At 38.1% G+C, this 12,721-nt stretch overlaps 1 protein-coding gene across 3 annotated transcripts in view; it reads right to left on the bottom strand.

Annotated features, from left to right (window-relative positions):
- LOC149836943 (protein REDUCED CHLOROPLAST COVERAGE 1-like) overlaps window positions 1-12,721 on the bottom strand; it is a 30,822-nt gene that overhangs the window by 5,298 nt on the left and 12,803 nt on the right. For all 3 annotated transcript variants that reach the window (XM_090005682.1, XM_090005681.1, XM_090005683.1), the window contains exons 12-24: window positions 12,090-12,609; window positions 10,880-10,942; window positions 10,682-10,783; window positions 10,191-10,508; window positions 9,994-10,086; window positions 9,778-9,879; window positions 9,581-9,685; window positions 7,482-7,615; window positions 6,752-6,935; window positions 6,041-6,172; window positions 5,856-5,968; window positions 5,345-5,435; window positions 2,259-4,869 (exon numbers count right to left, since the gene is read on the bottom strand). In XM_090005682.1, coding sequence (XP_089861808.1) covers window positions 2,416-4,869; window positions 5,345-5,435; window positions 5,856-5,968; window positions 6,041-6,172; window positions 6,752-6,935; window positions 7,482-7,615; window positions 9,581-9,685; window positions 9,778-9,879; window positions 9,994-10,086; window positions 10,191-10,508; window positions 10,682-10,783; window positions 10,880-10,942; window positions 12,090-12,609 — 4,411 coding nt within the window. In that variant the 3' untranslated portion in view covers window positions 2,259-2,415. The remainder of the gene's footprint in view (window positions 1-2,258; window positions 4,870-5,344; window positions 5,436-5,855; window positions 5,969-6,040; window positions 6,173-6,751; window positions 6,936-7,481; window positions 7,616-9,580; window positions 9,686-9,777; window positions 9,880-9,993; window positions 10,087-10,190; window positions 10,509-10,681; window positions 10,784-10,879; window positions 10,943-12,089; window positions 12,610-12,721) is intronic.

Raw genomic sequence — 12,721 nt, 5'->3', positions numbered from 1 at the left:
GATATGATCATCACCGGAAGCGATAAACAGAGAGTTGAAACAATCAAAACACTTCTTAAATCTCATTTTGAAATGACTGATTTGGGCTTGTTGAGATATTTTTTAGGCATTGAAGTTGCTTATTCTCCTAGAGGATATTTATTATCTCAGACTAAATTTGCTTTTGATATTGTTTTCAGGTCTGGTATTACTGATGATAAGAAAGTTGACACTCCAGAAGTTGTTAATGTTAAAATGAAGATTGATAATGGAGAACTTCTTGCAGACCCTACTCCTTACAGACAGCTTGTCGGGGCACTTTCCTATCTATCCATTACCAGACCAGATATAGCACATGCTGTTCATACAGCAAGTCAATTTCAACATGCTCCTACTTCTGTTCATATGGGAGCAGTCATGCGTATTATCAGATACATCAAGTCCTCTCTTTCACGAGGACTTTTCTTATCTTCCTCCTCTTCTCTTGATTTAATTGCATATACTGATGCTGATTGGGGAGGTGATCCCAATAACAGACACTCAACCACTGGCTTTTGTGTCTTTTTAGGAAAATCATTAATCTCGTGGAGGTGTAAAAAGCAGCATAAGGTATCTCTCTCATCCACCGAAGCTGAATACAGAGCCATGGCAACCACGACCATGGAAGTAGTTTGGCTCCGACGACTGCTTGCTGACATGGGAGTTGAAGCAACAAAGGCTTCACAAATGTGTTGTGACAACAAAAGTGCGATCTACATTGCCAGTAACAGAACATTCCACGAACGCACCAAACACATCGAAATGGATTGTCACTACGTCAGAGAGGAATATCTACACGGGATAATTGATCTGCCATATGTCACTTCAGAATATCAGTTAGCAGACCTCTTTACAAAGCCTCTCGCTGCTCCCCGATTTCACTTTCTCTTAGACAAACTTTCGCTCATTGTACCGTAAGTTTGAGGGGGAGTGTTAAAATGTAAAACTGTACATATATGTATATATAATAATATTATATTATTATATATATATAAATACATTTTTAATTTCTTTCTTTTCTGTATTTTTTTCCTTTATTTTTATTTTTTGTCTTTATGTCATCTAGTTCAGTTTGAACTAGAATGACTGTTGCTAGTCAAGTCCTGTCCAGACTTGACTAGCAATAGAGCTATTGGACTGACACAGTCCAACAGCTCTTAATAGAGCTGTTGGACTGTGCCCAACAGCTCTATTGAGTCCTCTTTCAGCTGTGTATATAAAGGGGTGCAGCCCCTCTTGTATTTCACTCCAATGCTTCTTAAGCAATTGGTTTTTCATATCAATAAAGAATACATTTTTATTTTTATTTTGTTTCCAGTTATACCCTTTTTAAGGGTTATGCTTTAGTGTCATTCTTGACACTTGCTCTTGTTAATCAAAGCTCGTGTTTCGAAGATCCCCATTTCATTTCATGAATAAGTCGATTATGGCAAGTTTAAAGATTTGTTAAAGCCAGCATTATGATAGTAGATGAGTAACAGATCTTTCTGATGATGATGATTGTGGCAGTTTTGGCATTGGCACGGTGGCCATGATGGCTGAGATGATGATAGTTGATAAAAAATAAATGACGATGACGGCAAGAATGGTTCAAGTAATAAATAAAACCAAAGGAATGGAGTAAATGGTAATGATGATGACAACATCAGTGCTATCATCATGGCTGCAATAATTATGATGTTAAAGATTGATGCTAAGGTCTCATTGAAAAAAAGAAAGAGTGATGTTGAGCTGAGGGCCATACATGAAATGATTAAGAAAATGAAAAAAAAAATTGATGCTGATGTTATCACATATATGCCCTTGGAACTTTGAAGCAAGTATTTTACCAAGAAAATGTAAAGAAAAAATATCAATGATCAACCAGATTAAAAATAATAGGTTTTAGAAGAATAAGGAAATAAAAAAAAAACTGTGAACTGGACAGGCATATTAAATTTTGATGTTTGAACTCTATGACACAATCTGACAAAACGACCAAGGGCAAGTCCAAACTCGCTGGCACTCATGAGACAGCAAAACATGGATGTAGTCCCTTCTAAATTTACTGACTAAATTTCAACTGGGATAATTCCAATGATGCCATTTCCATTCAAGTTTAGTACATAACCACTCACCCAATGCATTGAATGCCCTAACTTGAATGGCTGTTTTCATGACACAAAAAGCTTAAAATAGCATTAATATATGCTGAAACTCACAATGAAACAAAAAGGTTAAGCACGAGCAACAGGACTTACCTGCTTTTCTTTCATCAGGCCCAGTGAGAACCACTAAATGATTAAGATATGAATATCCAGAGCCATGTAGCCCAATAGCCCATGAAATGGGAAATAAATTCAGCAAAGTGAAGCAATATGTGCATCATGTCTCTTATGAAGGTTAATCACCAGAGTTTTACGGAGCACTAGACTTCGCCTCAGGAGCCTGAGTTGATAAACCATCTTGAGAAGAAACATTTGTAGATTTGGGAGCTTCACTCCCTCTTACCACTCTGTTGTAAATCACCTTGAATGACTGTGATCCGTATGGCCTATTCAGCAAACTCATTGGCAACCTAAGATTCTGCTTTCTTGTTCTTCTCCCTTTTATCAAAATGTTAAAGGTACCATCCCCCTCAGTTCTTCTGCTGTTCCTGGCATTTCTATGCTCGCTGCTGCTCTGAGATTGCTCTCCTGAGATGATGGTTTCTTCACTTGGCAGTTTACTGCATCTCTTGTCACTGTCACCAATTGTAATTCTACTTGAATCAGATTCCTCATCTTTTATCTTCTCCCCAGGTGCATCATCAGATAAATTAATTGTACCACTTGCAACTTGCAATGAATTAGCCAGATTTTTAGCTTCACCTCCAACCATTGATTCAACTGAAGGGATTGAAATAGCCATTTTTGAGTCATCAGATGGTATTATGTTCATCTCTTCAACTGTGGGTTTGGGTGCTGGATCAATGACAGGCTGCAAGATGGAGATTTCACGTTGACAACCTGGCCATACCATTCCAGGCATAAATTCTACTGCATTTGGGTTCATATTGCACTGCCACAGATTGTTTGCATGAAAATAATTGCTGTTGACGACAAAAGTGCGACTTGGTAATGGTTGGGGTTGGGGGTAAGGAGAATACATAAAGGGCAATGGGTGTAAGATATTAGGTGACCTTGGGGATGCATATGGATGATGTGGGGAGGTGCAAACGGGTGTTATGGCAGGTACTGCAGTGGGGCTGGGATGAAGAGGTAAGCTCACAGGCCAAGGTGCTACAGGAGGCATGGTGCTTGCACCTGGATGAAGATTGATATTCATAGCCGTGGCTCCATGAACAACTGCAGAAGGGTTGAATGGAGCTGCTGATGCAGACAATTTCTTGCCGTGGATCTCTGAAGCATCCCTTATTTCTGGAGCAGATGCTCTCTCTTCTATCTCGCTTTCTCGCGTTGCCAAATTGTTCTTTGCTGGATTTTCCCCTTCTTTAGGTGATGGAATACTAAAAGATTCAGCTTCTTCCACAATATTCATTTTCTTGTTCTCATCTGCTGACAACTCACAGGAAATGGGAACAGATTCTGCTTCTTTTATCTCTGATGACTGACCTTCTCCAACACCCATATTGCCACTGGCAGCAACTTCTCCTTCAGATACATTGACGTTTACCCTCTTATCCATCAGAATATTGCAGGATTCGACTTCTTCAAGATCTGGAGAGACCAAATTAGAAGTATTTTGCACCTCTCCAGCCTTTAACTGGCCCTCCTGCATATTTGAAGCATCCACATGAAGAGGCTCACTTATTCCAACATAATGCTGGTCTTGCTCATGGTTTTCTAAGACTACATTTCCCTCTTTTACAATCAAAGAGTTCACAGCATTATCCTCACTTGTTGCTTTTTCAACTTTGTCCTTCAGTTCTATAACAGCTGAAACTTCAGGTGACACCAGCATAGGATTCTCTGTCTCGTTCTCTGTGAATAATTCTATACTTTGTCCACTCTTCTCTGAAATAAAGGATTCCTGAGTCTCATTTTCACCCATTGAATCTGGATTATCAGCATTTTGTTCATTGGGATGTCCACTATGCATCCTCACAATTGTCCCTGGTGGTGCCAGTGCAACGTCCTTGTAAGAAGGAGTTTTCCCAAGGCTCGCTGTCAAGCTGGAGGTTGCAACTGCAGAGTTCTGAGGAACTGCAACATTTTGATCACTTTTAGTCATTGTTCTCAGTCCATCTTTTGTTTCAGATGTCAGTTGAGTTCCAGTTACTGGATTGGACACCTCACTGCCAATTCTTATAACACCAGCAATATCAGCATTAGCAGATGAAGGTGTTGACTTAACCCGGTACGTTACAGACTTGACTATTTTCCGACTGAATCTGTTGGCAGGAGAGGTGCCTTTAGTTGATTGATTCTCCATATTACTACCAGAAGTAACAGTTCGTTTTTTCAACATATAGTAGTGACCGTTGGGATAGGAATTTCTTGATCTGGGTTGTAGTGTTTCTGTACCATCTGGTTCCTTCTTCTGATACACATAGAACTTTCCAACATTTGGTCTCTTCTGTCGGGTTTTTTGCCCAGTGAGGGTGGCAGATCTTGGCCTTTGAACAGCTTGCCATCCATCTTCTCCCTCAGCATCTACAACAGGGGATGCATTTCCCACAACACCACACAGCTCAGTGAAGGTTTCTTCTGCAGGAGGTTTAGACTGCAACTGCATAGTGCTGACCAAGTTATTTGCTTCACCAACTTCAGTTTCACTAGGCCTTATATCTTCCTCAGGGATATCCACTGAATCTTTCAAAGATTCTTCAGAGCTTTCTGTGACATAATGTTGGTTTGGTTTTCCTTTAACCTGCAATGAGGAATTCAATTTCAATTGCTTGCATACTATTTTTCTTGGCTAGTTAACTCGAGAAAGGATTTTGGATTTCCTCATATTCTGTTTCTTTTTTATGTAAAAAAATAAGACAAATCTCTATGAATAGAACAAACCCCTTTTAAATATATGCATGAAATGCTTCTGACATCTCAGAACTGACATACCTGAAATGCTTCCTTTCCAGCATGACACTAATCTTTCATTTCATTTTCTTTTATAAAAAAGGCTAGTTACATATGACACTTCAAAGGGAGAGAAAAGAAGTGTTTGAGAACAAATTTTGGATTTTCTTGTCTACGTTTGAAATGATCTGAACCTTTCTGAGAAACACTATGATTTGACTAGGTCAAAATGGAGAACAAAGTCCGAACTATCAACTTGATAGAGTTATGCAAATTAATGCTGATGTCATGCCAAAAAGCTCAAGCTTGGAACTGCTTGAACATACCTTTGTACCAATACCTCTTCTCTTGCCACCCTCAGCATCTCTTCCCTTAAGATCATGGTTGGGGTTTATGTAGTCAAGCAAATCTGACACACTGCCACAAAAGAAGGAAAAACAGAACAAACTCATCAAAAAATGAACAACAAACAACAACTACGCCTTCATCCCAAAACAATTGGGGTCGGCGATATGAAAGATTATTTGTTGCTCACTCATCAAAAAATGAAGTGAGCAACAAATATGTACTTCCCTCACACCGATAATATTTAAGGAAATCATACCACCCAGGTGTGTTTGTGCACTTCAATATCACTAAAAAAATGTTTGCCATAGGATTTTTTTAGAGAATTCTTTTTAGTATGGTTCTGTAACATCTCTCAGTTATTGCCAATACTCCTAGAAATAATATATCAGCTGGCATATCTAGTTGCTGCATTTTGTAAGACACTAGCATGTGAACAATCTCTAAATTCTTCACGACTGGGCAGTTTCTGTTACTATGCTATTTAACTACCTCAGGTGGCCTTTAGTGGCAATGGATGCATCAGGCTTCCGAGTTCCATTTCGAGCAGCTTCTTGCTGCTCAAAAGCCTTAGATTCAAAATACTCAAGCCAAGCAGCAGCATCCTGCAGTATTCAACAAACAGTATATATTTAAGAGAACTGACAGCTGATTCTGAGTTACCCACAAACAAGTACCTGAGTACGCAAGTCGTCAGGACCTAGTTTGGCCCTAAGAATCTGCAATGTCGTCTGCTCATGTTGAACACTCAGAGGATATGCTTCCATTAAGGACAGAGCAATGGCAATAGCATGGTAGCTTGCAGCAGTCTGTAGAAACATTAGAAAAATAAGATTGTTTATGCCTCAAAGTATGGAACAAATTAAATTTGATAAATAAGAGAGACTCATGGAAAGCAATGAATCCTATAAAACTTAGAAAGCCAAACCATAATTAGCAACTTCCACATGGAAATGCACACCAGTAAGCTGTGTATTTGTACATGAATCCACCTAAAATGTGTCGACACAGTGAAGAGGTTGAGATACCCCACTCTAAAATAGGCCACAACATTTTAAATTCATGGAAAGAAAAATCAGTATTCAAGAAAAAACATGTTTTTTCCTCTTGGAGGAGAGAGGAAGAGAGAAATTTCATGTCAATTCAGAGAGGACTAAGATAGGTTTTATATGAACTCTATCTAATTTGCAAAGAATATGTGCAGTCATACTGCAGTATCTGAAACTGAGTTTGGGACACGTTAGACCAACTTCTATGACAGTCCTACCCTACTCTGGAGCAAATATAATGCTTTCAAACACCATGTCATATGCATGTCTAATATTTGTTCCAAGACAACAGAAAAGCAAAAAAAAAATAAAACAAATTGTTCCAAGTGTAAAAGGAACCTGAATATGATCTGGACCAAGCAACTTTTGGTTACATTTGAGGGCCTTGTGCAAATATCGAAGTGCCACGTGTACATTTCCTAAGCCTTCCTCCATCATAGCAACATTGATATATGTAGCAGCCGTGTTTGGATGAGATGGGCCACATGTAAGATGTAATAGATATAATGCACGCTTCACATACCTGATTGACCAAGGAGATAATATGAGAAAAAGAGAGCACTTTCATTGAAAAATACAGAGTTTTCAGATAAAGAGGTAGTGGTGAAACAACGATGCCAAGTGCAAGAAGCAGCCTTGATCTTCCAATAATTGGCAGCTAAAAGCACTAGGTATGATGTTTAATAAGCAGTAAACAATTTGAGAAACATGTAGCACTGAATATCCTATGCTAGGATCATTTAGTCAGCCTTATATTGTACACAAGGACCAAAATAATCTGCATGCACATACATATTCACATAGATAAATATATCAATCACACACATATTCATTTATTTTTGTTAACATATTTTATGATATTTATTTATAACAAAGTAGACACACCACACACATACACACACAGAGGCACATACATATATATAGCCGATTTTTCTGCCAATACATCTACTACATATTTATACATAACAAAGTGGACTGTTCTTAGTAACATGAATGCTTCTTGTAAAATAAAAAGAAGAAAGCATGCAGTAAATGCATATTAAATAAAGCTATAAAAGAGTATTTGTACTTTAATGCCAGCTCTGTGTGTTGTAGGCGATAATAGAATACAGCAAGGTCTCCATAACTCTTCATAGTATCTGGATGGTCAAGGCCAAGCTCCCTCTCATTAATATCCAAAGCTTTTTGCTGATATATGGTCGCCTGTGAAGTTCAACAAAATTAAAAAAAAAAGACCATTTACAACTAAATTGCAAATTGCCTTGATTTTCACATTGACAATGCATTACAAGAAAGAATCATGCATGGAAAACATAAAATTAGATGAGAAGAAAAAATGTGCAGAAGCAAATAAATGCAGATTTGAAACATTAGTCTAGAATAAGGATTGTGTAATCTTCTGAGAATAATTTCAGTTTACATTAAACCTTTGAAGACAATGACACTGTTACTGTTTTAGTAACTCATACAGGTTAGTTGATAAAGATATCATTTCCATGTTTCCAAAGATTGCATGCCATATGATACAAAGGGGTGACATGATTCGTTCTTAATATTCTTTTATATCATGGCCTGATTGAGCCAATAGACAAGCAATCATTTGGTCTTATGAGAGACCAGAATATTGGCAGTCTAAATAATTTTATAATTGTCAATAGGGTGGACAACCCAGTTTACTCCTGATTTTTCTAACTCACACTTACAAGTTGGATCTTCTAGGATCCAGCTGTGAATCCATTTGCCCATGATATGATCTAGAATAGCACTACATCCAGGTCTAACAAGATTCAGCACAATTTTTATGGTTTAGCAAATCATCCTGGTTGGACCTGAATTTGGACACGTGACAGAGGCTTTGGTAGATATGCAGCAAAACTTCTAAAAGGGAAATGCACCCATGTCTCACCCGCACCGATGCAGGTGTGACACTTGGACACAGCTTCCTTTGTGTCAGGTGAAGACAACCATGAGGTCCATCTCTGTCCAAAAGTAGATTCGCTTAACCCTAACCAAGTACAGTTTTATCTATATTATACACACATATTTTCAAAATTGCTGTGTCGCACCCTGCGCACCTGCACCCCTATCCCCATCCACACCCGCACCCGCACCTATTGACATAGTTTAAACCTTACAATGTATAGTTTGCGTACCTAGATATGAAACATTGAGAACACTGTAGCATGTACTTAAACCCACTCTAGGGATATCCATATGATTTTTTCTTTTTTTTTTAGCATGACCAAGTTAAAATTTTAAACACCACCGCCGTAGTTGCAACCCATGGGTCATTATTACTTGAGTGATAATAAATAACAGTTCAAATTTACAGCAGAAAATTTATAGGTGATAACAACTAAGATTTCAATGTCCTAACACAGGACATCATAATGTTAGCCAAAATCCTAGCAGGTGCACAATCATTGAATAAAATGACCACACACCAATAAGCACGTTACAAAAATATTGAAACACTGAAGGAACCATATCTAACTTTCCAGCACTGGTACAGTTCAAAGTAAAATTGCTTGCACACACACACATGCACACTTATAACACTCTCTTTCTCTTTCTCTTTCTCAAAGACATGATTTAGAACTGTTAAGGAATGTAATATCAGTGTATTACAAGCCTTGGGTCGTACCCACTCATGAATTTTCATGTATTTATAAGGGCATTTTTGTAATCTCATGTAATAAGTGTGGAGTCAAAGTAAGAGGTCAACTTTAGTCTATTTTGTAGTAGGAGGTTAGGAGGGGTCGACACATATATTCTTTGTAACTACTTATTTTTTGGTAATGAAGCAGCTAGACTTCTTCTGCATTTGTTCTTTCTTCCTCCTCCATGGCTATACCATGCATCCTTGAACTTGTATAAGAACCACATGACTAGATTGACACAAATATGAGATGTGACATGACATGATTTGTGCTGTATTTGACCATTTTTCCCCTGTAATTCATGGCTTTGATTCCTTTCTTTACTTAAGGATCTTAAGTTAGGACCTCTTTTTGTCTGTGATTGTGTGTGTGTGTGTGTGTATGCACGCGTCTGCCTCTCCCGCATCCTACTTGTCACAAGTCCTGTATCCATGTTACATGCTGAAATAGATATTTCAGAAAATTATATAATCCAAAAGTCAAGATGAAGACATAATTAAGACCGGACCTGATTAAAGTCACCAGTATGATAGAGAACTACAGCTAGGAGACTGTAGGCTCCAGCAGTCATCCTGTGGTAAGGGCCACATACTGCTACAAGCTTGGCTAAAGCCTGCAATATCCGACATACTTTCAATATCATAGAAGCGACTCATAGCAGGTTGTCATGCATCAGTTTATTAGCCAATGTAGACTGCCAAATACCTTTGTTCCATGGTTGACAGCATCTTCAAGCTTTCCCTTATCAAGAGCCGTTTTTGAAGACTCCAAAAGGGTCCGCCCATCTGCAGATGAGCAAGCAACTTGCTGCCATAAAATGCAAATGCAAAGCATTAAATCAACTATTCATCACTTAACCAAAAGCCATGACACTTGGTGCAAAATATTTCACAAAGAATGATGGCATGTACATTGGATCACCTTATGCACTGGGATGAGGCCAATAACATCCCCTTTACAGAAGGGTTTTGGACCATCCATGTCATAATCATGAGGAGCTAGCTCAACCCCTACCTGGAGAAATATTTAATTATAATTAGTTAAAAGTGGAGTTTCTTTTGGGAAAGGTTAACAAAACAAATCCTGCAGATTTAAATGATAATGAAATTGCCCATTACTTTATGGCACAATCCCCTTAGAATAGCAAACTTTCGTATGTCTTGGTAGCTAGTGCTGGTCAACTCCCACTTGTATCTCTTCATCAAGAATGCCTCCAGCCATCTCCACACAAGGAAATTTACATTGCAACTGCTATGAGATTCCCCCAACTCAGAAACCCCAAGCAATAAGTTTAGCGTTGCAGCTATTAAAGCAGCCAACTCTTCTTTACTAGGAGCTGCAGCAATCACAGCTTGAAGGATATGCTTGAAAGCTCTTACAATCATCTCATGAATACAGAGTGACTGCACATGTGAAAGCTTTTCTGACAGTTTAACCTGATTCACAAAATAACAGGACATGAGTCATTGGACACTGTTTTTGGCATAGTGTAGTACAAAATTCATACTAATAATTAATAGCTAGCAATATAAGGAATTAATCACAGTTCAACTTCCTGATCCCAGATGACAGGTTATTTATTACTTAATACTTTAAACATGATACTTACAACATGTCCAAGAGAGCGCATCTGCAGGCCTCTTGTATGCATGAAGTCAGTTAGTGTCCGACCATCAACAGGTGAAAGTTCCAATGAACCAAAATCTGCAACCTAGTATGAGAGAAAAGGTACATCAAGTAATTTTTCTACGCAGCACAGATATGTGTGAAAATAAACAAAAGAGCACAAGTTACAAATCGTAAGTACCAGCTTAGGTAGTGCAACTTCTTCATAATATTTCTGTGACATCTCATTGAGCTCCTCCAGTGACTGTGAATAAGAAAAGATTAAGAATATTTTCTAATTCATATATTTGAAGTGGTGGACATCTATGTCACTTACAGACTCCCCATTCGGTAAGTAATCACCATAATTCCATATGACAAAAGTTTACTATCATTTAAGGTTTAAATTGGAAATACTGCCCATGACCACGGAAGAACTCTGTTATTCAGAAGAGCCCTGATTGACCTCCAGAAATCCTAGCATGGAGTTTTACAGGGATCTGAACTCTTCCAGGTCATTTCTAAAGCACGACACTAAGTACCATTCCTGCAGCATCCTTATCTATTGGGTCTGGGATGACTCAAGCCATCCCTAGGTCTCATTTTAAGACTCATGCAGATTGTTGAACCAAAAGTGTGAGTTTTCACCAGGCTTTCGACCTTGAAGATTTAACCAGTATTCCCAAGAGATAAACAACATTATAACCTCCGAAAAAATCTTATTAAAGGTGCTAAAGTCCTGATGAAGTGACTCAGGGCCAACATGAGAAGATCAAGCCAATACATAAATTGATATTTTTGTCCAGGAGTTTGTGGTTCAGGACAACTTGGCCAGATTGAATAGCCTCCAATTAATGTTGGTTAGATTGATATAAGACTCAACCAAGTCGCCAAGGCCACAACGGATTCACTCCAACAAGGGAATCCGGTTAATCCCTATTTAAGCTTTTTCAGAAACCTGTAAAACAATATGCAAGAGACAGATAAGGACATAAGCATAAAGTGATGGAGACAATGCACACTACATAAAAGGTCTGGTCTTATTCTAGGGCTGAGCCAGAGCTCATTTTGTTAAGCAAACAGAGTTTCTGAAAGACCATGACCTCTCAGATTTAACCTGCACTGCTGAAAGGTAAGGAAAACTCGTGTCAATTGAAGAAACATTTGCATATTTTCCCCGATACAACCTATTCAAAGTCTTAACAAGACCAAGTGTGACTCTAATTGTTCCTTGCCAATGACCTTAAGTAATGGGATGAATAATTTGGTCTCGTGTCAGTTATAAATAACAGTATTTCTTTTTTTGAGAACGAATTATAAATAACAGTAATAACCACATTACTAGTTCCATTATATGCACGATGAGAACACAGCCTACTTAATCTTTATCTCCTAATAATTTTAGTACATACCTTGCAGTGAAGACCAGTTTCAGATTCTTTCAACCGTGTAAAAGCTGAATCGGATAGCAACAACTTAAGTGCTGCTTCATTCTCCATTGCTTTGTTTATAGATTCATGGTCAACAGATTTAGAAATTTCACTTTCACCAGTAGCTTCATTGTGTTTCTCATCATCAGGAAGTGATTTTGGACTGCTTGTATCAGTTTTTTTCTTTATACTCCTGATCAGCCGAAGTGGCTTTCCAAGCCCCTCGACAGTTTTTTCAGTTTTGGCCTTCTCATTGGATTTCTTTTTGTCTTTTTCAGCAGTGATTTGATCTTGCAAATGTTGTATCCAGCATGCTCCAAGTTCCCACCTTATAAAGTTGCCTCTATCTTGTTCCTCTTCCTGAAGCTTAGTTAAGCTTTCTTCCAATATTCTCTTGACAAAGTTTTGGGCTGAATGAAGCTCGTCGGTTTCCAAGTTCTCTATCTGGGGAAATAATTTATTATGCTGTTGAAGTGGCTTTTTGTGGAGAAGTGTCCTCAGACTGAAATATCCATATTCATAAATATGAATATGCATGTTAAAATGAAATAGGAATAAAAAGTTAAAAACACAAAATGATGAGAGACTGAAGACTCTCTAGCAAGCACTTGCAC

Source organism: Nuphar pumila, chromosome 5 (assembly GCF_984573655.1).
Source record: "Nuphar pumila chromosome 5, dmNupPumi1.hap1.1, whole genome shotgun sequence".
NCBI classification, from domain to species: Eukaryota; Viridiplantae; Streptophyta; class Magnoliopsida; order Nymphaeales; family Nymphaeaceae; genus Nuphar; species Nuphar pumila.
This window is presented reverse-complemented; position numbering and strand designations above follow the sequence as displayed.